The sequence below is a fragment of the Octopus sinensis genome, linkage group LG3 (genome assembly GCF_006345805.1).
Source record: "Octopus sinensis linkage group LG3, ASM634580v1, whole genome shotgun sequence".
NCBI classification, from domain to species: domain Eukaryota; kingdom Metazoa; phylum Mollusca; class Cephalopoda; order Octopoda; family Octopodidae; genus Octopus; species Octopus sinensis.
The window spans coordinates 36,347,240-36,374,901 of NC_042999.1; the positions used below are offsets into that span (position 1 = coordinate 36,347,240).

Here is a 27,662-nt window from a genome sequence, read left to right on the forward strand (position 1 = left end):
GTATTCGTGAGATTGAATTTTTTTACATTTGATTTCTTTCTTCTGATGGTTCCAAAATGCCGAAAGAAATATCTGGCAATTTTGATTTCTTTAATATACTAATTCCCCCAAAAATTTACATGCTTTTGAAACATTTGTAGCATGTTTTGAACTGTCATTGTCCATTTGTCTTCATTTCTTATATGTATAAAGGCATTGTTGTGTTAAGAAGTTCACTTCCTATCCACATGGTTTTGTTTCACTTCCATTACAAGGCACCTGTAGTCCCAGGCTGACCTGATGCTCAGGTGTGAATTTGGCAAATGGAAACTAAAAGAAGCCCATCATATGTGTGTGTGTGTGTTCTTTTACATTTGGGCTTTATGAAAGTTTGAAAGTTGCTGCAAGTGGTGGTGGTGGTGGTGGTGGTAGTGGTGGTGGTGGTGGTGCTGTCAGTTCCTCTGTCAACAAATTTCCTGCTCTCTCTCTGTGGGAAATATGCAGTAAGATATCCCTTGCTTGCAAAAGAGAGAGAGTTTAGCAACAACAAAAGCATCCAACTATAAAACAATACCTCAATAATATATTCATCTAACCCATACTTGCCTGAAAAAACGTGAATGTAAAATGAAAGATCAACTATACAGATAACTGACAGCTTTTCCATAGTTTCTTACTTCCAGAAGTCATTAGTCAACTCAAAACTACCATGGAAAATATTTAACCAAAATGTCTTTCAGTGAGACTGAAATTGGAACCACATAGTTCTAAAATGGACTTCTAAACATCACGGTTCTTATTGTGCCTAAGTCTATATTATTTATTTATTTATACATTACAGAGATGTACTCGCATAGCAAGTGATTTGATCTGAGAGCGTGTGCTGAAACGAAAACAATTGCAGCGTGGAAGGTGTTTCTAAGCTATTTAAGAAACACACAAAAGCCATTCGATTCACTTCAACATTTAAGTTTAATTTGTCAAAATATTTTCGTCGCTAAAATCCGCGACCTGTTCACTGACAAAAATCCGTGCTGCACGGATTTTTGTCAGTGAACAGGTCGCGGATTTTAGCGACGAAAATATTTTGACAAATTAAACTTAAATGTTGAAGTGAATCGAATGGCTTTTGTGTGTTTCTTAAATAGCTTAGAAACACCTTCCATGCTGCAATTGTTTATTTATACATATATTTCTTATATTTTTCCAATTATGTTTTATTTCATTTTATTTATCTTATCAGTTCCTATATTTTTATTTACAAATTTTTTATGCTCTCCTTGTTTATAAACTAATTTTGTAATTGGATTGCCTTATTTTGCATAATCTCATACAGATTTGGGTTGTTAGTTCAGCTGCACCACAACTACCAGTGTTGGTTGAAGATGCTGCTCGTCCCGAAACAGACGTAAGTAATAACCAGATGATTCTTGTTGTAATACAAAAGTTTATTTAGATGACAGTTTACTTGGAGGAATTGAAAGGATGCATTTTTAGAGTAGCAAATGCAGAATTTATTTGAAGAAAAGGCAGAACATAATTTTTTTTTGTTTGCTTTTGAAGACAAACTCATGAAATTTATAGAACTTACTTGTTAAGAGGAAATAATTTGATAATTTGTAAAAGATGTTTGTCTTATTAGAGGAGTAGAGAGCACAGGGTTTGTATTTCTAGCATAAAAAACGCAGGTGTCATTTTTTTAGATAAAAATAAAGAAAAGCTCTTTAGAGATGGCTGAATGTATTTTTAGTGTGGAACAGATGGATTAGTTCCATTCTGCTTTATATTTTGCATTTTGTCCTCAAGTAAGCATCTGTCATGTATGTCCTGGTTTTAGAACAAGTTCACTATATCCCTGTGTCATAAGAGGTGACTGATAGGAGTGATGACAAAAAGGGCATCTCACCATAAAATACCATCTCAGAAAAAATGTCCAAGTCATACCATTGAAAAGTAGACATAAAGTGATGATAATTATTTTTTTTACTCCATCCCACTGCATAGCACATTGGGCAAGTGTCTTCTAGTATGGCCTCAAGCTGACTAATGCCTTATGAGTGAAATCGATTGACAGAAACAACATAGAAGCCTCTCATATATGTGTATGTGTACAAATGTTTATTACTACATATCTTCACATTTGACATAAGTGACGGTGATGTTAGGTTTACCTCCCTTATAAACAATACATTCTGAACTAGAGTTTCATTGGTTTTGAAATGTTAAAACAAGTAGAATAGAAATAGCTTAGTTGGAAAACAAACAAGTGTTGGTGACAGGAAAAGCTTCATGCTGTAGAATACTGTCTCAATAAAATTTGTCGAACCCATATCAATATGGAATGAACAGATATAAAAATGGTGGTGATGGCAACAGCAATGGTTGTGATGACAACAACTACAAGCTTATTAGAAAAGAAATTGGAACCTTTATTTTCTAACTAAGACTGTGTGGACCAGTGGATAAGAATGATATTAGCTTTAACTTAAAAATAAAGATTCTTAATAGGAATAAACTGTGATACAATGAATACATTCAGGAATAAGACACATGGTGAGCATTGTCAAGACATGGACCCTTTGGCATTCAGATTACTCTGAATGTTTCTACAGCTGGATGCCCTTCCTAACGCCAACCACTCTGTGAGTGTAGTGGGTGCTTTTTATGTGCCACCGACACAGGTGCCAGACAAGGCTGGCGAACGGCCACGCTCGGATGGTGTTTTTTTTTGTGCCACCGACACAGGTGCCAGACGAGGCTGGCGAACGGCCACGCTCGGATGGTGTTTTTTACATGCCACCGGCACGAAGGCCAGGCGAGGCTGGCACGGTCACGACATATGCACACATAATGCTTGTTTATTTACATTATTTAGAATAATTCATGAATTATCTCACAGCTTCAAGATTTCTATAATGGGATTGCTTATATTTAGAGTGACATTGTAGAGTAGATGTGAGAGGCTGGAACTGGCTGGTTTGAATGTGAAACAGATAGAATATTTTGGCCAGATATGGTCAGTTTAAATGCTAAGAGGTTAAACTAATTGAAGCAAGGTGTAGTTGTAAATATTGAAATGTTTCTTCCTTAACCCTTTTGTTACTGTATATATTTTGAGATGCTCTGTGTTTCTTTCAATTACTTTAACTATAACAAAGGATTTAGTAAAATAACTTGGTTATCATTAAGCTAGTGTTAGGAACATAAATTGTGACTACGGTTTGGTGGAAGATTTTAATTCAAAACTTATGAAAACAAGACATTTGTACTCAGAGCCAAAGCCGGTTTTTGCCGGGTTGGTAATGAAAGGGTTAAAGGTAAGATTAATTAATTATGAATTACAATTATATTAGCTTTCAACTACATGAGGTTTGTTGATGACTTTAAACTTGCCTGTCAATAGGGTAACTTTCTCCTGTCAGCTCACATGATAAAATGTGTCTCACCACCACAGATATGTGGAGTATCAAATATATTTGCACTTGGTGAGAGCTAACAACTATTTGCAGTTATCATTAACAAACTAATATATAAATACCAGTCACATTAAATAATGATGTCTTATGCTGCTCTATCTTCAACATCTATGTCAGCCTATATAGCACAGTCTTTGTTTTATATTATTTTATTATGTCCAACTTTTTTTTATTGATAGGAATTTGCCAAAGTAAACCAGGATACAAGACTAGATAACCGGGTAATAGATTTGAGGACATGCACAAGTCAAGCCATCTTTAAATTACAAGCTGGCCTCTGTGCTCTCTTTCGTGACTTCTTAACAAAGAATGGATTTGTAGAAATACACACTCCAAAGATCATTTCTGGTACAAAATATTTTCTTCTTTTTATTTGCTTATTTATTGTTTTCATCCTTAGGTTTTGCACATTTCATTCTCTTGCCATTTGTATCTATGGAAATTTTAATGTCAAAAACTGCAGAGCAGTTGTTAAGCTTCTTCTGGAGTAAAACAGAAAAAATATGATGTCTTCTCTGTAAATGGATTTATGAATCTCATCATTTGACCTTCTCTCCAAAGAGGTAACTTCCTTGTGGTCACTTGATTTGCTAGAAGCAGTAGCCAAATCTTCAAATCACATCCTACCATCTGAGAAAAAACGTAAAAATACATTGGATATTGTAGTTCTAGATATATGATATTTGATAAAAAATACTGATGAGATGGTCATGGTTGAAATATTTCATCATGTGTCTTTAGGATCAGAGCTGACCTGGTGTTAAATAAACAACAGCTGTTATAAGATACACACTAGAATATATATATGTGTGTGTGAAAAGTCTATGTACAAGACCTATAAGAAAGGGTATGTATTTCAGTTGCAACATTGGTATGGGACTTGGTGAGTCAAGGATGGGCTTATCTGCTGAGCCCTTCCCAGAAAAAAAGACAGCCCTCTTGAATTTTGAGACAATCTACCACCACCACCACTCCCAGGGCTTGAAAATAGTGTTGCTCCACTTTCTTGGCGAATGTCTCTCAGACGACCTATTTACATGTTGGCGTTGCATTGTATATCATTTCCTGGTGTGTTAATTCTACAACCTGGTTTCAATTCCTGTTTGAAACCATTTCATTGTTTGTTCATTTGCTTTTTCATTTTATGTCTGTTTTTCCATGCCAGCTTGAGTTAGGTGAATACATTCTATTGAAACATTGTTTCACACCCAGGTGCCTTTCCTCCTGCTAACCTTTAACTATTCTTCAAGTAAAGGATTTCTTTATTCTGCATCTCTTTAACCCTTTTGATACCAACCCACCTGAAACTGCTGATGCTTCTATGTTACAAATTCTGTTTTAAAATAATCTAAATTAAAACTTTCCATCAAAATTTCATGTAAATTATATTCTAAACATTCAGCTGAACGCATTACTTCCCTGGGCATGGATACATTGAAACTCTGACGTCTGGCAGCTGACTTGGCAGCCACCCATAAAATTATTAACCATCTTACAAACAATAACTCTGAGCACCTTTTCAAACTCCATCTGTCTAACACCCGTGGACATGTTTACAAAGTCAGAAAACAGCACAGCTCCCATGACTTTCAGAAACATTTTTTCACGCTAAGAGTTGCTGAAGCATGGAACAAACTGCCGGCATCAGTTGTTAGTTGTTGGAGCACTGCATCCTTCAAAACTTCCATGCTTTCTGAGATTCGCCAACACTACACCTGATTTTCTCCCCTCCATACACACGCAAGCATATATCTGACTCATACACTGTTCACTTTCCAGACATTTGTACATTAAGGCACATGCTTTATACGCACTTTAGACAAGTTGTGGTGCACCTGAGCACTGTATACAATAATTTCATTATTATATTATTATTTTAATAACGACAAAGTTATTTTACTAAATTCTTCACTATTTTCCAAATTAATTGAAACAAAGTCAGTGCATGCTGAGAGGATTAAGGTAACAAAATAGTTAAAAGAGCAGAACTCAACAAATCATCGGCTAGATAACTTGTTCACAAGGGAATGTCAACAAAGTTCACCATTTGTACCATATTTGTAACTTTTTCATGCATAGCTCAGAAACTTAGCATTTGCCAAAACACATCATCGTTTAATCATCGTTTAACGTCCGCTTTCCATGCTAGCATGGGTTGGACGGTTCAACTGGGGTCTGGGAAGCCCGAAGGCTGCACCAGGCCAGTCAGATCTGGCAGTGTTCTACAGCTGGATGCCCTTCCTAACGCCAACCACTCCGTGAGTGTAGTGGGTGCTTTTTATGTGCCACCGACACAGGTGCCAGACAAGGCTGGCGAACGGCCACGCTCGGATGGTGTTTTTTTTTTGTGCCACCGACACAGGTGCCAGATGAGGCTGGCGAATGGCCACGCTCGGATGGTGTTTTTTACATGCCACCGGCATGGAGGCTAGGCGAGGCTGGCACGGCCACGACATATGCACACATAATACACAATGCACACACACACATACTCTGAGTTTTGTAGTTTTCATCTACCAAATTCACTCACAAGGTATTGATCAGTATGTGGCTACAATAAAAGGTAGTTGCCCATGATGCTGCACAGTAGGATTGAACCCCAATCTACAAGGTTTAAAAGTGAGCTTCCAGACCATGTAACCATACTTTATTGATCTTATTAATCCCTGAACTTTTGTTTGTACCACTTCTCAGGCTTTTTCTGTTTTACACAAGTTCTGTCTGATCATAGACATCCTCCTATGATTATTGGTATTATTTTGCTCTTTCTAACCATTTTTCATGGTCTAATTATGAATTAATTTGTATAACCACATTAATATACATGTATTAATTGTCTTGTTTCATTTTGACAATGTAATGGCTCTGCTCTTTACTTTCCTTACCTGCTTACCTGGAGAAAGTTCACAGATATCTACATTCTACTAGATTGATATTGATGCTATATTTATCTGCTCTCTGTATTCTCTGTGCCAGTTTATCGCTGTCTTATTCTACTAATGGATGTATTATATAAGAAATCACCAGAATTGATAAAGCATCCAACTAAAACCTTTGTAATATTTAGATGTCCTCTCTTATGTTCTAATCAAACTTAAGCCTTTCGTCCCTTTATGGGATCAGTAAAACAAGTACCGGTGGTATAATGGATTCAATCTAAATGACTATACCCACTTCACCTACTGCAAGTTATGTCTTCTGCCTTAACAAGGAATCGTTGTTGCAACTGTTATTGTTACATTTTCGTTTATTTCACAATTCTCTATAGCTGCATCTGAAGGTGGTGCCAATGTATTTGAAGTGACTTATTTCAAGACATCGGCTTATCTTGCTCAATCACCACAGCTCTACAAGCAAATGGCTATCTGCTCTGATTTTGACAAAGTATTTACAGTTGGATCAGGTAAGTTTCATTGCATAACCCTTTAGCATTCAGATTAATCTGTTAAATGTAAAGCCTGTTTAATTACATTGTTTTAAATTAATTGTACAGCATCTTGTAACTCTGACATTTTGATGATGTCCCTGTTTATTTTTAGAATGACTTTGTAGGGTAGGTGTGAGAGTTCAGAGCTGGCTGGTTTGAGCATAAAACAGTAAGGCTATTTTGGCCTGATATGGCCGGTTTGAACACTAAAGGGATAAATAACAAACATTTTGTTTTCTTTTATCATTCTGCAAATGAAAACCAAAATGTCTATTATCTTGTGAATTCCTTGTGTGTGTGTGTGTGTTTTTTTTTTATTTATTACACTTATTGAAATGTGAAGACAATAGCAAATACAAATTTACTGTATTAGTCTCTTCTTTGTCTAAAAACAACAAATCTCAGAATAATTTGATGGGAGAATTTGGGAGCTGATGTTAAATAACTTTACTTTGTTAATTTATGAATCCATAACTCTTGTCACACAAGTAAGGAAGAGTAATGGATGTTTCTGTAAAGATTCCACTTCATTACAAACTGTAAATAATCTGACATGGCATAAGTAAATTGATATACTTCTGTTTTTGTCATATTCTTAGTTTACAAATGTCTCTTAGCTTTCTCTTCCTGCTACTCTGAATGAAAAATGTTGGGACGGACTTCTGATCTTATTTAATAAGCAAACATTTGCTACATAAACAATTGTCAAGTATAGATGTCTTGCAAACAACTTGCACATGCAAGTGTATGGAGTCATCAGGAGAAAAAGCGTGCCGTTTCGGGGCCTACCTCTCGAATGCATCAATGCGCACCAGCCCCCCTCACTGATATGAGGCCCTGCTTCCTTGATCAACTGGTTATCAAATAAAGCTCAATATTCTTCGCGCTATCGCTCATCGTCTCTTTTTAGCCAAATCCAGTGGCTAGCCTTTTCCACTGTAGTTTGGATATCGGTCATTGTGAGTTAGGCCTAACAATAACTTCTGATCTTATTTAATAAGCAAACATTAGCTACATCAACAATTGTCAAATATAGTCAGAATAATTATCATTGCCATCATTTAAGGCCCACTTTTCCATGTTGGCATGGGTCAGGTAGAATTTGTTAAGGCATATTTTCTGTGACTGGATGCCCTTCCTGTCACCAACCTTCACTTGTTTCCAAGCAAAATGATATTTCTGATAGCCAGATATATTTTCCACAGAAGACTGGGAATGAACAACTCTGCTTGTATGATAGTGATGCTCATTTACAACCATCATATGATGTCAAGTTGAGTACATGCACACAGTTATCATCATGCATATGTATATGTTGCCACCAATTTCCTGTCCAACCATGCAGCCACAGAAACTCTCTTTACTCAAGTAATTGTTGTCGCTTACTAAACAATGTTATCCATCATGACATTATGTGACCTTCCTCAACCAATTGTAGCCCATCTACAGGTAGCTATCTTGGACTTCCTGTACCTCTCCATTCTTTCGAAATTTCCATCAGCCTAAGGAGACAGGCACAGTCGGGGGCTTGTGAAACTTGAAGTAGCATGGAATTGTTGTTCATACACCTGTCTTCATCTTTTGTTTTCCTGTAAATTTCAGCTTTCATCATCATCATCATCATCGTTTAGCGTCCGCTTTCCATGCTAGCATGGGTTGGACGGTTCAACTGGGGTCTGGGAAGCCAGAAGGCTGCACCAGCCCAGTCTGATCTGGCAATGGCCACGATCGGATGGTGCTTTTTACGTGTCACCGATATATATATATATATATATATATATATATATATATAGGGTATGGTGAATATATTGTCATCTAAATTACTCAAAAATGAAAATAAAACTGACATCTCATTTTAGCAGATATATTTACCAATATTACTAGACATAGAGTCTTCTAGCAGACACCCTCTTGACATAGGGCAGCACTACCTCCTCCAGGCACCTGATGTAGGCCTCTGTATTGAGTCTGAGGCCATGTGGGAATATGAATGGAGGCATAATGTTGCCATCACTAGTGATCACTCCAAACACCATGATGTTGACTGGGTGTACTCTCTCACTACATGCACTGTCCTCAGATTGACACCCAGTCATTCTGAAAAGTCATATTGGAGCTTCTGGTGCAAATGCCAAGCAGTACAGCATCTCATTTCTAAATTTCTGGCAGAGTGAATTGCTTCATGGTGCTATTTTTCTCACAGACAGTGCTCAACTGACCCTACTATACTGCGTAGTCGACAAAATTAAAATGTAGAAAATGGTGACAGTTTACCCATTACAGTTCTATATTTAAGAGATGAGGAATTATGTACATTATTTACAATTGACGGATATTTGTCCTCATCTTGTTTGTTGTTAACACAACGTTTTGGTTGATACACCCTCCAGCCTTCATCGGGTGTCTTGGGGAAATTTCAAACCTGGGTTCTCATTCCTAAGGTATTTTCCAATGTTGTTATTATTATTCAGGTCACTGCCTTGAATCAAACTCGGAATCTTGGGGTTAGTAGCCCGAGCTCTTAACCACTAAGCCATATGCCCGTGGGCATATGAAATTTACCCATTGCACCCTTTATGTACATATGTGTGTATATATATATATATATATATATAAGATGATAATCTCTGAAAGTGGCAGCCACTCCCTGTCGCCAAATAGTGTGTAGATAATGGAAAAGATATATCCATCATGACATTATGTGACCTTCCTTGACCAATTGTGTTCCTCATATTTTACCTGTAGTCAGTGTAACAGGTGTAGCATACATGATGTTTATAACTATCTCCTTTTCATCAACAAGCTTAACTCTACAATAAAAATTTTCCTCCCTCCTCTCCCCTTTTGTTTTCCTGAAAATTACGAAGCAAAATTATTTCTTTTTTGTGTATGTTTTTCTACCTGTAAACCAGTTTTGTATATATATTTTATTAATTAGTATTCCGGGCTGAAGATTCCAATACTCATCGGCATCTCACAGAGTTTGTGGGTCTGGATTTGGAAATGGCTTTCAAGTATCACTACCATGAAGTTATTGACCAAATTGGTGATTTGTTTGTGGCGATTTTCAAAGGCCTTCGTGACAAGTAAGTTGCTATGACTGTGGTTGATGTTTAAGGATTTGAGGTTGAATAAAAACTGAACAACTGTAGAGGATTCCAGCATGTTGAATATACAGCCAACACATTCTAAATCTGATTGATACATAGGGGCAAATATGGATAGCATGAACAGGTATGCACATGCGTGTGTATGAGGGTGAATGTTTACTTCTGCACTTTGCATGAAATTTAATTGAAAAACATGTTAGTTGATATTTTCTAGTTCTTTACCTTCAAAAACAAATGGAATATAAAGAATCCCCAATTTGGAAAACAGATAAGGATTAGCAACAAGAAGGGCATCTGGCTGCAAACCAATACCTCAGTAATATGTGTTCATCCAAGCCATTGGTACCATGGAAAAATGGACATAATACAAACAATTTAAATGCATAGAACAAACATAATTTAATGTTATATCATTATATTGTTGGACTTATATTAATACATGATGCAAGCACAGGCATGGTTGTGTAGTTGAGAAGATTGCTTTGCAACCATGGAACTGCAGGTTCAATCTCTCTGCATGGCATCATGCATAAGTGACTTCTATTATAGCCATAGACTAACCAATGCCATCTGAGTGAAAATTGTGAGATGGAAACAGTATGGAAAACTGTTGAACTATTAATTTCTCAGGAATATGTATAATGATAATTTCTTGGATTAAAAGTTCACTAATATTTTGCCAGATCTCTGTAACAGCTTTTTTTTTTTTTCTTTTTCAAACTTTCTTTTCAGTTTTGCTGAAGAAATTGCAACTGTTCACAAACAATTTCCTGCTGAACCTTTCAAATTTTTGGAGCCAAGGTAAAAATTATCCTTTCATACACACATTACTCACAAAAATATTAAAACTGGTTGCTAAATGGCTAGCAAGCAAGGTTTGCCATGTGTAGGGTGATGGTGAGAAAAGTTTTTTTGTAGTTATTGTTTATTCTCTAGGATACACTGGTAATTTTACTGAGCTGTTGATGATGTAATGCTTGATATGAATGTCATAGAACAGACCTATAAACAAAGACATTCCAGCCTTGACCATCCTATTGTTTTTTTCCTGGGCACAGTGAATCCAAGACAATAGAATCCCATATCATGAGGCATAGGCATATAGGCATGTCTGTGTGGTAAGAAGTTTGCTTCTTAACCATATGGTCTCAACTTCAGTGTTGCTGCATGGTACCTTGAGCAAGTGTCTTCTGCTATAATCCCAGGCTGACCAAAGCCTTGTGAGTGGGTTTGACAGGTGGAAACTGAAAAAAGTCCATTGTATGTATGTTACTGTCTCCTTGCCTTGACATCATGTTATAATTGTAAATGTAGTCTCTGTCATGCAAGTGGTGTCCTTTGTTTCCAATCTTCCGAGAAAACATGTCTAGCCATTTCCCATGGCCAGACATACCTTACTTGGAAAGAGATGAGAATTGCTAACAAGCAGGGAATCTGGCTGTAGAAAATCCACCTTAACAAATTCCATCTGACCAATGCAAGCATGGGAAAATTAAATAATGGTGGTGGTAACATCACCATTCTTTTCACAGATGCGTTTCATTCTTGCAAAGTCAATATGTTCCAGTCTAGGTTGGTGGCTTGACAGAGCTGTTAATGAATGGTGCATGATGCCTAGCAGTATCTATTCTGGCTCTGTGCTTTTTGACAGAAACATCTGTGACGACATTGATGCCTAACTGTATTATCTAAGTCAGCAATATTTCTTTTGAATGTACATCCATGGCGTAGAGAGGAAAGACTTAAATGAACGGGCAGCTGCTACTCTTCCTCAAAAATTCTTGCCAAGGTCTACACTTGTTTGTGCAGCTATAGGGTCAGTCCTGACCAACAGAGACCCCTTTGCCATTCTTTTTGCAGGATGTGATCTGAAGGAAATTTGGCTGCTGTTTCTGACAGGTTGAACAACGAGACAACTAGATGTGTGACTTGAAGCCATGAAAGTATTTTCAATCCTAACAGCTGCTATCTCAGCATCTCATCTATCCATGGGCAAATTAAAAATTTCACATCAACCTATTGAATCAATGATAACTGTCAATTTGCATTTGGTATCCAAAATAAAGCATCTGTGAAATATCACATCATTAAATATTAAATCTATGGTTGGTGCTAATCTTCATTTTCATGCATAAGAAGGCATTATTATAATTTTTGTGAAATCTGTCCATCCATAACATAAGTTCCAATTTGATTTGCAACTTCCCTCTTCTCTCCCTCTGTATAAATGTATACAGACACATACCTGTATTTCTCAATGTTATTGTTAAAGACATTGGAACAAAAATATGAATCTCTATTCTGTCTACATCTCTCACTCCCTTTCCCTATCTCTGTTTTTAATGACTCACGTATACAAGTACACACAGGTATATACATCTATATACATACATGACAACAGTATTATCTATATATATACATACATGACAGTATTATCTATATACATACATGACAACAGTATTATCTATTAGAGTTGCTGAAGCATGGAATAAACTGCCTGCGTCAGTTGTTGACTGCCATGACACTACATCCTTTAAGGCCCTCATGCTTCCCGAAATCCATCGAAACTACACCTGATTATATATGCACTTTAGATGAGTTGTAGTGCACCTGAGCACTGTACACAATGTTTATTATTATTATTATTATTATTATTATTATTATTAGTGTGCAGGTGTATATGTACATACACTCATTACTCAACATGATCGTTAAAAACATTTTGTTAACTTAAGACACAACTATCGAAAATAAAAAAAATTTCTTATTTTTGAAATTGTTAGCATTATAATTTAATTAAATGCTTTTTAGCAATCTTGTTAAGAAATCTGGGTATATTTATCTGTGTACATACATTCTTATATACTGAGAGGCAGAAAGACATAATACTGTCGTTGTGTAAGAATGTATCAATGTGCACATGTATATGCATGCATCATTAAATGCAGAAAGACAGGAGAATGAGAAGTCATATTTCATCTTCCAATATTGCAATAAGCTACTTCTTTTAAAAGTTCTATCTGCTTGCTTATCTACCTACTTACCTATCGATCACTATTTTTACTTTCAACTCTCACCCAATATACAAGTAACCTAGGCAACTCACAGGCACTGTCCTCATCATTTTTATTCATTTAATCATTTCAGAAAAATAGTTGAATGATTATTTTCTTAGTCATTTTTGTATTTGTCAGTTGCTTCATGAACTAAATTCACCCTTCAGAGACAATACATCAAAAGATAGCAATATGCTTTACGAAAGTAGATAATGTTAAAAAATTATATGTATTTGATTTATTAAATGTTTCTTTTCTTTTAATATTGTTTTATCTTTTTCTTTTTTCTTTCTGGTATATATACCTATATTTCAATAAAGCAAATTATTACTTATTCTAGGGTAAAAAAACTACAGGTCATGCATTTGTAAAAATAAAAATCATTGTTTATGAAATCATATATCTCTACTGCTTTAATGAAAGAAAAAACTCAGCTTTATAGAATTAGTTACATTAGTGTTAGTGCTCTGACTGCAACTTCCTTTCATCCTCTTACTAAAATCAATAACTTACTATTCTATGAACAGCAATATATAAGAAAATATGAGAGATAATACAATTCTGTCATTAACATGGAAGTACTCTATCACATGATTTGCTTCTCATCCAATCGGTATCTTCTAAATATCTTCTAAATGTTTGCATATAAAGATTTATTTTTAAGAACAGTCTTTATATATTCTTAAAGACAAAATTGATTTTGATATCTATATATATAAAACTGTAGTTGTGTGAGTGTCTGTCCCCTTCGATTTAGATTCCTAACTACTCCCACATTTTGCGGTGCAGTTTAACCAAATTCGGGTATCTTATAGTCGTGATTCATATCGAGCCCGTCTGAGTATTAGCGCGCGTCTACGATGAGTCTACGATTTTATAAATAATTTAACATCATTTTTTATTCCATTTTAATGCATAATTTTTCGTGTGTCGATGGCGTCCATGGTCACACCTGCACCTGTTTGCTTCTCCCCCTTCTTCCCTCCCTCGTGAAGCTGTGGGGAAGGGAGTGTAAGGAAATCAACGTCGTAAAGTGTTGTCAAGGAGACCAGCGTTCTTTTAGAACAACGACTTCATGGCTTGAAGACACCAAAACAGAAATGGCTAAGAAAGCCCGAATTGGCATCTATAAGGGAAGTAACTCTCTAAAAATGCTTATATAGTTATTTCCCTTACAAACCCAAGCAACGCCGTGCGATACTGCTAGTTTAAAATACAAATGTTGAAGTATTAAGAAACATGTAAATAAGTCTTTATTAGCAACGTTTCTCAAAGCAAAGTCAGCTATAAATGATAGATTATGATAAATACTTATGCCAGCATGGAAAACCATTAGCTGATGATAATGACTTTGGGTTAAAAAAAAAAAACCCTCATGTTTATGAATTTGTTTTGCGGGGTTCCTGATGTGAACTTGTGAGTTGAAACTGATATTGCTATATTTCAGAATGATAATTTTTTTTCTTGCCAAATAAACACACACACACTATATATTCATGTTTCACTCATTTATTATTGTTCTTATTTTGTCTTATATTCATTATCTGGAAATCTTTTGCCACACATCTGTGACCTCTTCTGCAACTTTTCCATCCATGTGTATCCTCCTGTTCTGTTTAGTCCATTCTGTCTTTCTATGATGTGTATCCTTATCTATGTTCTGCTTTAGAGAAGATGCATGGTTTAACTCACACAGGCAGCTTTCTGCTCTCCCCACCACCATTCAAAGGGTTTTTAACCTAAAGTATTTGTTTTTTCATCCTAGCATGAATTAGGCAGGTATATTATCAAAGCAGTGTTTACAGCCAGTTAGTCTTCCTGTCATTAACCATTCCCTGCTTTTTGCAAGCAACTGATCTTTTTATTCAACACACCTTCAAAGGTGCAAAGCCAACAGATGATTCCTTGGCAAGAGAAATAACAGCAACATCAATGCTTCCAGTGAAGCAGATTTTGGAGAAGCACAGATGTAATTGAATATACACACACACAAGCATGATGGGCTTTTTTGTTTTGGCATCTACCTGTCAGATTCACTCACAAGACCTTGGTTGGCTTAGGGCTATTGTAATAAACACTTGTTCAAGGTGTTGTGTAGCGGAACTGAACCTGAAATCATGTGGGTAGGAAGAAAAAATTCTCAACTATATGACCATGTTCATCATCATTATCATCATCATCGTTTAACGTCCGCTTTCCATGCTAGCATGGGTTGGGCGATTTGACTGAAGCCTGGCGAACCAGATGGCTGCACCAGACTCCAATCTGATCTGGCAGAGTTTCTTCAGCTGGATACCCTTCCTAACACCAACCACTCTGAGAGTGTAGTGCTTTTACGTGCCACCAGCATGAGGGTCTGTCAGGCAGTACTGGCAACAGCCACACTCAAATGGTGCTTTTTATGTGCCACCTGCACAGGAGCCAGTTCAGCGGCACTGGCAATGACCTTGCTCGAATGTTTTTTTCACGTGCCAGTAAGGCAACGCAGGTAACGATTATGCTCGAATGGTGCTTTTTACGTGCCAAAACCTATTATTCACAGCTGAATTTGCTTCAAGATATTGTTCATAAAAAATTTACCTTCTGCTCTCACCCAGTATACAAGTAACCTAAACAACTCACAGGCAGTGTCCTCATCATTTTCAATCATTTAATCATTTCAGAAAAATAGTTGAATGATTATTTTCTTAGTCATTTTTTGTATTTGTCAATTGTTTCATGAACTAAATTCACTCTTTAGAGACAATACATCAAAAGATAGCAATATGCTTTATGAAAGTAGGTGATGTTAAAAAATTATGTTATTTTGGTCTATTAAATGTTTCTTTTATTTCAATATCGTTTTACCTTTTTCTTCTTTCTTTCTGGCATTTATACCTATATTTCAATAAAACACTGTAGTAATTACTTATTCTAGGTTTAAAACAAAAGGTCATGCATTTGTAAAAATAAAAATCATTGTCTACAAATCATATCTCTACTATTTTAATAATTCGCTTCAAGACATTGTTCATTAAAAACAATTAGATGGTATTTCCTTATGACAGCATTAGTAAACATGGTATTTCATTTTTACTGTCAAATAATGCAATGTTGTAATTATTTTATTCTATTAAATCTCACATTATTTTCCTCTTTTCTGGCATCACAGTTTGCGTCTGGAATTTCCTGAAGCTGTACAGATGTTACGAAACAATGGTATAGAAATCGGAGATGAGGATGATCTTTCAACGCCAAGTGAGAAATTTCTGGGAAAACTTGTCAAAGCTAAGGTATTGGGTATGCTTTTGTTTTGAAGTGTATTTTTTAAAATACTTAAAGATTTAATTTTCTATATTAGATAAAAATATTTGATATAACTACAAAATTATTGAATCTGCTTTCACTTAAATGGTTTATTTTAATCAGTGTGGACCAATTAAAAATAATCTTTGATTATGTTAGTTTACAAACATTAACCCTTCAGCATTCAAACCAGCCGTATCTGGCCTAAATATTCTACCTGTTTTATGTTCAAATCCTCGAGTATAATCCGCATTTTTTTCCCAAAATTTAAAGGTCAAAATCCCTTGTGCATACTATATACGAGGTTAAAAATGAAAATTATTTTCTAAGCAATGTCTGAGTCTCTATTTGCTGTCCGGCAATGTTTATTCAGACGCATTTTGTGATGTCGGGCACGAAAATACCTTAAGTTAAGCCTGAAAGCAATAAAGTCGTAAAAGAATCATCCATAACTTGCAGTAAGCAACATTTATTAAACGTTATTACTGTTATTTCTTTATTTTCTGCAAACAAAATGCACAAAAAAGCTATATGTTTGCATTATGTTATATACACAATAATAATAAAGGATGTTACCGTATACATTTTTACAAACCAAGGACGTTATATAGACCTCCTTGACTCAAAATCTGAAACAATAATTAAAATAAATATTTTATTTTTTACATTTAATAAGTTGTAATGAACACTTTATTTCTACATTTACAGTTTTTATTTCTTGCAAAAAAATTGAAAATTATATAAGGGTGCCAAAATTCAGCTTACCTTGGGCACCAGCACCCCTACAGTTGCCCTGGCTTATAGTTTCAAATTTCTAATTTGACACTTTTAAAATTACGGAGATGTACTTGCATAGCAAGTGACCACGGAATTTTGTCAGTGAACAGGTCGTGGTCTCAAAATGACAAAAATATTTTGACAAATTAAATTTAAATGTTGAAGGGAATCTAGCGGGTTTTTGTGTGTATTTAAATTGCTTATAAACACCTTCTGTGCTGCAATAGCTTTTAAAATGTTTTGTATTATCTTCAACTCTGTCTTGGATGAATAAATCTGCTTTTTCTAAACAGCTTTGTTTCTTTTCTTTCATTTCCAGTATGATACCGACTTTTTCATCTTGGACAAATATCCATTGGCAGTTCGACCATTCTACACGATGCCTGATCCTCATAATAAAGTGAGTTTGTTGTTCAATTATCTTCAATCCTTGGGCCCTGTGACATTATTATGTTATATCAATTCTGTAACCTCAATTCAACTTATGCCTCATCATTGAAATTGACGAGACAACACTTTGTGGGAACTCTGCCAGGTGGACTGCACCTGCTGTGAGGTGGTGATTGTGTCAATTGACTTTAGTACTATTTGGTTTAATACAACCACCTGGTCTTTAAAAGCTTACTCAGCTATAAACAATCAGAAGATAGATATACCATTTGCTACTGCAGCAAAATCATGATTTCCTTCTCTTTTTTCTCCAACAAGTCTAGAAAGTTCTATAAAGATTATCAATACTGCCCTATCTACTCTAAGGTATCAGAAAAGAGAAAAAAAAGCTCCTTGTCTTCATTTTATAGTTGTTAAAACAACTTAGAAAGCATGTTACGCTACATACGATACTCAATAGAAGCTAGAAATCATGGACCCCGCCCCATTTTCTATATTTTATGTCATTTCTTATGCCATCTTATTTGATGCTCTAATGTAGCAACCAAATCTTCCAGCCAAAGGAAGAGCTATGTTGTTTGATATGCTATGAATAGCAGATAAATCTCCCTCAGATCACATCCTATTATAAAAAGTGAAGGGGGTGTGTATATCAAATATAACATGGTCTTGGGTATACTCTGTGTTGAACAAAGTCAGGATGGTCGCTACTTGAACATCCTTGATCATAAGGTTTGTTCAGTGAAGACGGACCTGAGGCTAAATAACTACATCAACTGTTGTTCATCGTTTAACATCCGTTTTCCATGCTAGCATGGGTTTGACGGTTCAACTGGGGTCTGGGAAGCCAGTAGGCTGTGCCAGGCCCAGTCTGATCTGGCAGTGTTTCTACAGCTGGATGCCCTTCCTAACGCCAACCACTCTGTGAGTGTAGTGGGTGCTTTTTACGTGCCACCGGCACAGGTGCCAGACGAGGCTATATATAAAAATGACTTTTAATGAACTTTTTGCTTTTTCCAATTCTAGAAAGCTTCAAATTCGTATGACATGTTTATGCGAGGAGAAGAAATTTTGTCTGGCGCTCAGCGAATCCATGATCCTGATCTTTTGACGGAACGTGCAAAAGAACATGGAATTGGTAAGTTTACTGTCTCTAAAATATTCGTACACTTTTATTTTAATAAGTAGGAATGTAGTGGACATATTTCATTCGTATCATGGATATTAAATGTTAAAATGTTTAGCTATTTCATCTATTGTTTATCTTTTACTTGTTTCAATCATTAGACTGCAGCCATGCTGGGGCAACACCTTGAACAAGTTGTACTATTTTTTTAAAGTCTGGTACTTATTTTTGTCAGTTTCTTTCTGCTGGACCACTAAGTTATGGGGTGTGTAAACAAACCAATACTGATTATCAAGCAACGGTGGGGCACAGACACAGATACACACACACACACACACATACATACGACAGGCTTCTTCATGTTTCTTTTATTTATTCATTCTCTTTTCAGATCTTGAGAAGATTAAAGCTTACATTGATTCCTTCCGTTATGGAGCTCCGCCACATGCTGGTGGTGGAATTGGTAAGGAAATCTACATTATTTATGCATACATTCTAATAAACACATACATATCATGAAACTCAATGAAATTCCAGTCACTGACCCACTTCCCTTGATAAGCCGAGTCCTGTTTCCGTGTTCTGTCATTACTAAATGGACTCTGCTCATTCAAACTTACTGGCTTTATGTTGCTCCTACCTGAACTCAGTATACATGTCATTTTTCTCTTCTGCATCATCATCATCATCGTTTAACGTCCGTTCTCCATGCTAGCATGGGTTGGACAGTTCGACCGGGGATCTGGGAAGCCAGAAGGCTGCACCAGGCTCCAGTCTTATCTGGCAATGTTTCTACAGCTGGATGCCCTTCCTTACGCCAACCACTCCGTGAGTGTAGTGGGTGCTTTTTACGTGCCACCTGCACTGGTGCCAGGCGAGGCTGGCATCGGCCACGGTCGGATTGGTGCATTTTATGTGCCACCTGCCCGGAAGCCAGTCGGGGTGGCGCTGGCATCAGCCACGATTCGGATAGTGCTTTTTACGTATCTCCAGTCCAGGGATCCTGGAGAAAACTCTTTTGTCTATTGCTGAGAGCGTGGCAACCTTTTTAGTGCTGATGCCAAGGGGGAAAAAAATTACATTTTGTAAAATGGTAAGTGAATTAATCACAGACAACTGTCAAAGAGACTCTTTAGTTACGTTGATGGCATTGCAGTTTCTCTAGTACTGGTGTCATTCTAGTACTGTAAAGTGGTTGGTGTTAAGAAGAGTGTCCAACCATAGGAAGAATGCCAAAACTAAGTCATCTGAGCCAGATGTGATCCTCCAACTCATCGAGCAAGGCTGTAACTCTAATAAGAACAGATTCAAGTTTCTGTCAAAGTGTCCAACTCCTACCATCATGAGGAAGCATGTAATATGAAGACCATCATCATCATTTTAAAGTCCACTTTTCCTTTCTTGCATAAGTTAGGTGGAATATGTTATGGCAGATTTTTCTATAGCTGGATGCCCTTCTTGTCATCAAACCTCACCTGTTTCCAATTAAGGTAATATTTTCATTTGGTTAAACATGCATTCACATGGAAACCAACATCACTACATGTATGACAGTGACATCCATTTACATCTGTAATGTCAGATCAAGACAAGGGGACACACACTCACACATAGTTTCCATCTAACATATCCATTCCTAAAGCTTTGGTAGACTTTGGAGTGCTATCATCATCATCATTGTTCGACCGTGGTCGAGACAATGGAATTTACCATGCTACGCCAGACTTCACGGTCCATCATGGCATTACGGAGGTCCTGTTTCTGGATGCCTGTATCCCTGGAGATTACATCAGGGTAGGAGAGTGTGCACCCTCTGGTATTGCGAGTAGATGGCTTCCAGAGGAGAAGAGTAGAAATTACCTCTTTTTCAGCTCTACAACAATGTCCAGCAAACTGGACTCTCCTACCTTTCACAAGAGATGACACAGGTGGTAGCTTCCCATATATTTGCATTTTGGTTGGATGACGCTTCCACGAGAGATTTTGAGCTCTCATAAGGAGGCGAGTGTAGGTTCCATCCAACTGCCTCTCAAGCTTCTTTGATAACGTCCAGGTTTCTGAGCCATATTGTAGAATTGGTTCGACTGTGGCTTTGAAGATTTCAAGTTTGAAGTCTCTACTTAGATTTGATGACCAGATCTTATGCATGTCATTACAGGCTGACCAGGCCATACCCTTTCTAGTTAGAAAGTCTTTTCCAGATGATATGTATGACCCAAGATATTTGTAATCAGAAACCATATTTAAGGGCGCATTGTTGAGAGTATGGATGAGTGCTATAGTAGAAGACATTTGCCTGAGATTCCATGCAGTGGAACTAAACCTGAAATCATGTGGTTTGGAAGTGAACTGCTTAACAAATTTGAACAAGAAACGACAAAGTCATTGCATATTTCTTTTATCTTTGCAGGTTGTGAACGAGTCACCATGCTCTACTTGGGCCTGGACAACATTAGGAAGACATCTCTTTACCCACGTGATCCCAAGCGACTGACTCCTTAGGGCTTATCTTTAAAATATGAGATATTTTTATTTTTATCAATTATGAAAAAAATAAACAAAAGCTGGGTTTTTCTATTTTTGGTTAATGTCTTTTACACTAAATTTAATACATTTTGTATTCTTTTAAAAAAATAAAATGTCTTCACAAAATACTGTTTGTTGATAATTAGGCCTTCAAAATTGGGATGTCTGGGTGTGTTACATTGAAGCTTGTGTGCCTTAAGAGCATAATGGGCATAAAGCAACACTATTCCCTCTGAATTCAGTCATTTAATCATTGTACTAATTGTAATATTGATTATCATTATACTGAAATAAGATTTTAGTATAAAATCTTATTGTATACTACACTGCCCTTATTTTATACAAAACCATATACAGACAACTACTAATATCAAACTTGTGTTGGTAATTTACTATTTCTTTCAACTTTTTGTTACCACATTTCTCTTGAAATACACTGCCTTCATTTCAATTAATTTTGAAACCAATCAAAAATTTAGTAAAAATAATTTTGTGATTAAGTTGGTATAAGAACATTGGATTAGCAAAATCAGAATGTCAGGAAAAATGCTTTGCGGTATTTTTTTTTTTTTTCTGGCTCTTTATGTTCTGAGATCCCCATTCCACCAAGGTCAACTTGTCCTTTCATCCTTCTGGAGTTGACAGAGTTGATGATATGAATTTACCCCAACCCTTCAAAACTGCCAGCCTTATACTTAAGATTAGAAAACATTGTTAAACTCATGTTTGAGACATAAATTAACATGGAATTTTGATGGGAAGTTTTAATTTAATTTAGGTCACTTTGAAACAGTTTGTATTACACAATGAGGGGCAGTTTTAGGCAGGTTGGTATCAAATGGATGAATTCAGTGTTTTCTAAACCATATGTCTACAATCAACATCCACTTTTTGCAGAAAAATCATGTATTTTTCATAAATAATGAATAAAGAAGACAAGGTTAGACATTTATAATCAAATTTTTTTATCAAAAAGTAAGTAGTATAAGCATCCTCTGCTTTACAGGAACATAACATTCCTGAAAACCATTCTGTAACATAGGAAACCTGTTAGATAGGAGTCAATGGGGAAATAGGTTTCTTATCATAGAATTACACATTACAGCAAGATTATCAGGAATGTGATGCATCTATGATGGGAATGGTGCATGTACTTTTTTTTTTTTTTTTTTTTTTTTTGGTATTTAATTAAATCTGTGATTTTAAAAACCAGTATTAGTTATTTAATTAAAATTAATCATTTGTCAGTTATAAATAAGTTTATTAGACTTTTGAAAACATTTTTTTAACGAATATTTTTTAATGAATAAACTTTATTATTTCATGTAATTATTCCTTATTCATTATATTCATCATAAAATTATTCCTTTTTCTTTTTATTATTTTTCTTTCTTTCTTTTGTAAAATTTATGACATCATTTTCACACACCATTGATTTTATAAGGACTAGGTAAGCTCTTAATTTCATTGAAGTTTTTAGTAGCTTAGCATAAATGTTCTGTAAATGTGGCATTTAACTGATTAGTTTCCCTATATCATTATCATCATTGCTTCATGTCTGCTTTTCTTGTTGGCATAGGTTGAACAGGTTTCCACAATGAGAATCAACACAGAGGATCACATTGTACTTGTGCATTTCATTATTAGCTTGGTTTGTATGGCTCAGTGTCCTCCTTAACAACTATTGTACAGAGTATACTGGGGGCTTTTGTGTGTGTGTGTGTGTGTGTGTGGCATCAGCATTACATGTGTTAATCCTTTTATGGCATCTAATAAATGATGAAATAATACTTATTGTTACGTGGCAGTTCTTGGTTGCCTCACAAGAGATGATTGTGGTTTTTAGTTTGTGCTTATAGTTGAAAGAATTATCAGTAGACATATGTCTACTGATAATTCTTTCAACTATAAGCACAAAGTCTGAAATTTTGTGAGAGGGGCTAGTTGATTACATTGACTCCTAGTGCTCAGCTGGCACTTGTTTTATCAACCCCAAGTGTGATGTGAACGATGAAAGAGGACAACAGAAAAAGGGAGAATGAAATACAATCAGGCCTTACCTCGGCGAAGATTAGTTCGGATCTTTCTCAGCTAGCTCGATACGTCTGGTGCCTTCGTCGTCTCAACAGCAACTCGTTGATCCCACACGTGCGTCCTCGCTACCGCTTCCGCTTCCTGCCGCGCATGCGCCCTGCAAGCCCTACTTCCGCCCTCCCCTATCTGTCATCCTCTCACCAACACCACACCAAGAGTGTAAAAGGCAAAGTCAACCTTGGCAGAATTTGAACTTAGAACATAAAACTGGAAGGAATGCCACTAAGCATTTTATCCAATGATTCTGCCAGCACACTGCTTTACGTCTACTGATAATGAAGGTTGATTATATGGCTTAGTTGTTGTAGTGGTGGTGGCAGTCGTGGTACCAGGACAAGAAAAGCAATCAAGAACACAATATAGTTGTAGAATCTACATAGACATTAAAAGATAGTCTAGGCTGGTGACAAAAAAAAAATCTTTCTTCACCTAAGTATGAACTAATTCATGATCTCTGATTTAGGCACAAAGCCAGCAGCTTTTATGGGGAGGAGATAAGATGATTACCACGATCTGCCCCAATTATTGACTGGTACATTATTTTTTTATTACCCCCAGAGGGATGAAAGGTAAAGTTGACCTTGGCATGTTTTGAACTCAGATTATAAAGAGTCAGAACAGATACTAATCCACCACCTTTTTAATAGTTTCTGATTTAGGCAAAAGTCAGCAGTCTTGAGGTGAAGGATTCAATTGATGCAATCAAATCTAGTACTTGATTGGTACTTTATTTTATTAATCCTAGGGACATGAAAGACAAAGGTGCCCTTAGTGGGATTTGAACTCAGAACATAAAGAGATGAAACAGATAGCTCAAGGCATGCTCTTATGATTCGGCCAATCCATTGTTCTGAGCTAAATAATCCTGTGGAACAGTGGGTTTCAACCAGGGTCCACATGGCCTTTGGGGGTCCCATATAAGATTCCGTAGTAAAAATTTATGTGAGATAAATTGCTTGTACTTTTACAACACACAAAATAAGAGCATTGTAGCTTGCTTGAAGCAGTGTAATATTGAAGAAAGGAAAATAGGAAAGGTTCTGACAATGTGGAAAGTTTAACAAAACCTTTATATTTCAGGTGCAGAGACTGATCCTCAGAAGGAAAACAGACTTTTTCTTTTGAGGATGGGCCTTTGCACCTGAAATATAAAGGTTTTGTTGAGTTTTATGCATTGTCAGAAGCATTCTTATTTTACCTTTTTCCCTTCTTCAATACACAAAATATTTTAATTTTTTTAATACATTTCCTAATATTTAGCTATAAAAATACAGTAGGATATTTTTTATATACATGAAATGGATATGGAAGTCCAGTAGAGTAAAATAGGAATCAAAGAGGTCCATAAGCGAAAATTGGTTGAGAACCACTGACATTGTTTGATAATCAGAAGACAGCCCTGAAGTGTCTATGAACTTCATAGGATACTTCATAACGTATGAGAACCATAACCAAAGGAAACTTAAAACAGGTAAATGCTGGGCAGAAATGCCATGTGAGTGACAGATGGCTGGGTTTTTAATGGTTTTTTTCAGAAGTGGAAGAACAATATTCGTGACATTTTGTTGCCTCCAAGATTGATGGGAGAATGTTAACCTCAGACCAGAGAAGAAGCTGAAATCTTGAAATAGAATGGTTTCTGCCAATGGCACTCATGGTGGCTTGGAGTTAAAAATCAATTAACAGATTAAGTCTACTACCCAAGAACAAGGACAACTTCCAATCATTTTCTGACTACCAAATTTCACTTTGAATGTTTTGGTTGATCCAAAGGCATGATAGAAGACATCTAATGTGCCACACAGCGATTTGCGTTGGACAAAACACATCGCTAAAATTGCCAAGAAGGCTGAGGGTGTCTTGGCATTCACTCACCAAGTCCTTTGTGAGCTGCTCTCTGGCTATCTATCTGCAGCTTTATATAGCTATGGTAAGACCTCACCTGGAATTTGCATCATCGGTCTGGAACCCCTATCTTGCCCAGGATATTAAACGTCTGGAAGCCGTTCAGCGACGTGCAACCAAAAGAATACCCTCCATCAGGTATTTGCCATATTCTGAACGCCTTACTTCCCTGGGCATGGACACATTGAAACTCCAACGTCTGGCAGCTGACTTGGCAGACACCCATAAAATTATTAACCATCTTACAAACAATAACTCTGAGCACCTTTTCAAACTCCACCCGTGGACATATTTATAAAGTCAGAAAACAGCACAGCTCCCATGACTTTAGGAAACATTTTTTCACGCTGAGAGTTGCTGAAGCATGGAACAAACTGCTGGCATCAGTTGCTAGTTGTCGGAGCACTGCATCCTTCAAAACTTCCATGCTTTCTGAGATTCGCCAACACTACACCTGATTTTCTCCCCTCCATACATACACAAGCATGTGTCTGACTCATACATTGTTCACTTTCCAGACATTTGTACATTACTGCATATACTTTATACACACTTTCTGACAAGTTGTGGTGCACATGAGCACTGTATACAATAATTTCATTATTATTATTAGATTAAACCCAACACCACAAAGTAATGAAGAAAGTTTCTTAACTACACAGCCATGCTTGCACTCTCTGAATACCAATTGTAAATAACCTCAGAAAGAAGTTAGCTATCAGAAGTATGGACCAATGACTTGAGTAGAAAAATTGCAGGGATTTCTGTGTGAGAAAAATAGCAATGCAGGACAAGGCTCTCTAGAAATTCAAAATGGATGAGAGGTGTTCCTTTTTTTATGTCATTGTTTTAAAGAGAGGCCCATCAGAGTCATTGATCCCAGACCAATGTACTGGTTGAAATACTTATCCCATTTTATAGACCCAGCAGATATGTGAGAGAAAAGGTGTCATAACTAATAGAAGGTAGAGTAAATGTATATCCAAATAATAATAAGAACTTACCTAGACTCTTAATTTCTCCTGAATTCTTGGCCCAATAATTTCAGATATAGTCTTCATGTCTCCATTTTGCATTGTATTATTTGTGAAGTTCAACATTCTCAGCACTAGCACTCACTAATTCTGTAAATTTTAATAAAAAGTAATGTTTACTGAAGGATGAGGTTACAAACTAGAAAAAATATTGTGTCTGAACAGACATCCTCTGAAGACTTGTCATGGAAAACTTATGCAGTTTGATCCAAAAACATAAGATGATGTTATAAGATATCCTGTTTCACTGGAAACAATATTACTAATACTGAGGAAATTTTAAAACAGAAAAGAACACTTTTAAAAAGTTCAAAATTTAGAGAAAACATACAAGAAACAATTGTTTTTTTTTCTCTGCCCTTTAGTTAGGCTGTGTCTGTGACCCATTAGTGAGTCTCCAAAACAAGTGGGATGAAAAGAAGGAAATGTTATCTAAGTGGAATCCTGACCTAAATGCTTACTACAGAGTGGACTCCAAAGGTATTCAAGGTGCTAGGTGTTGGAGTAAAAATGGATTAACTCTTTTGTTAGTGTATTTCTGTAGAACTTGTAGAATAATTTTGTCATTATAAAACTGGTGTTTGGAACATGAATTAACATGGAATTTTAAAGGAAATTACTTTAAACATGAATTAACATGGGATTTTAAAGGAGATCACTTTAACATGGAATTTTAAAGGAGATCACTTTAGAACAAAATTTATATCATAAAAACCAAAGGTGATCCCATGCAGGTTTGTATCAGAAGGGTTAAGTTTAATGACTGAAAGTAGCCAACAATTTTGAGCCAACTCAATAAATTCAAAGAGAATTATTTTCATTATTTTCCTTTAACTGTTGTCATTTTAAAATTTAGTAAGAAAACTTGAATCTATAATGAAAGTATTAATTTGACAATATTTTCATTTTGAGAAATTATTTGATGGTCTATGAAATTTGTCCAAATTTGTCTTGTGGAACCCACTTCATGAAGAAGAGAAGAACATTGACAGCTCAATTGCAGACACTGGCCTGGAATGTATCCAGGACCTTGAGCCAGTGATGTTCGACTAAGAAGTGTGGCAGTTGACTTTGTTGCTGCAGCTACGGTTGGAAATCAACCGCAAACAGACAGATGGGAATATAATAATTATAATAACCAGTTCTACTACAGGCACAAGGCTTGAAGTTTAGATGCTCAAATGGTACTTATTCTACTGACCACAAAAGAATGAAAAACAAAGTCAACCTTAGCAGGATTTGAACTCACGACATAAAGAGCCACAAGAAATACTACAAAGCATTTTATTTGGCACACTAATGACAGGTGCATAATTTCTATTTGATAATTTAAAACTGCTTATTTGAGGTGAATTTCTGTTTTACATTTTTCCATATTTATTTAGCGATTATTTTTTTACAACAATCGCCGCCGCTGCAGCAGCAGCAGTCTGATAAACAAATATGTTCAATAAGAACAATAAAAAAAAGTGATGAT

The 27,662-nt window shown here is 36.1% G+C and overlaps 1 protein-coding gene across 1 annotated transcript in view; it reads left to right on the forward strand.

Moving 5' to 3' along the window:
• Positions 1-22,112, forward strand: part of LOC115209226 (aspartate--tRNA ligase, cytoplasmic) — a 51,497-nt gene extending 29,385 nt beyond the window's left edge. The window contains exons 6-15 of the mRNA XM_029777497.2: positions 1,316-1,387; positions 3,635-3,803; positions 6,724-6,858; positions 9,821-9,968; positions 10,725-10,793; positions 16,200-16,320; positions 17,430-17,510; positions 18,527-18,638; positions 19,018-19,089; positions 21,037-22,112. Of these exons, the coding sequence (XP_029633357.1) occupies positions 1,316-1,387; positions 3,635-3,803; positions 6,724-6,858; positions 9,821-9,968; positions 10,725-10,793; positions 16,200-16,320; positions 17,430-17,510; positions 18,527-18,638; positions 19,018-19,089; positions 21,037-21,128 (1,071 nt within the window). The 3' untranslated portion in view covers positions 21,129-22,112. The remainder of the gene's footprint in view (positions 1-1,315; positions 1,388-3,634; positions 3,804-6,723; positions 6,859-9,820; positions 9,969-10,724; positions 10,794-16,199; positions 16,321-17,429; positions 17,511-18,526; positions 18,639-19,017; positions 19,090-21,036) is intronic.
• The last annotated feature ends 5,550 nt before the right edge of the window (positions 22,113-27,662 follow it).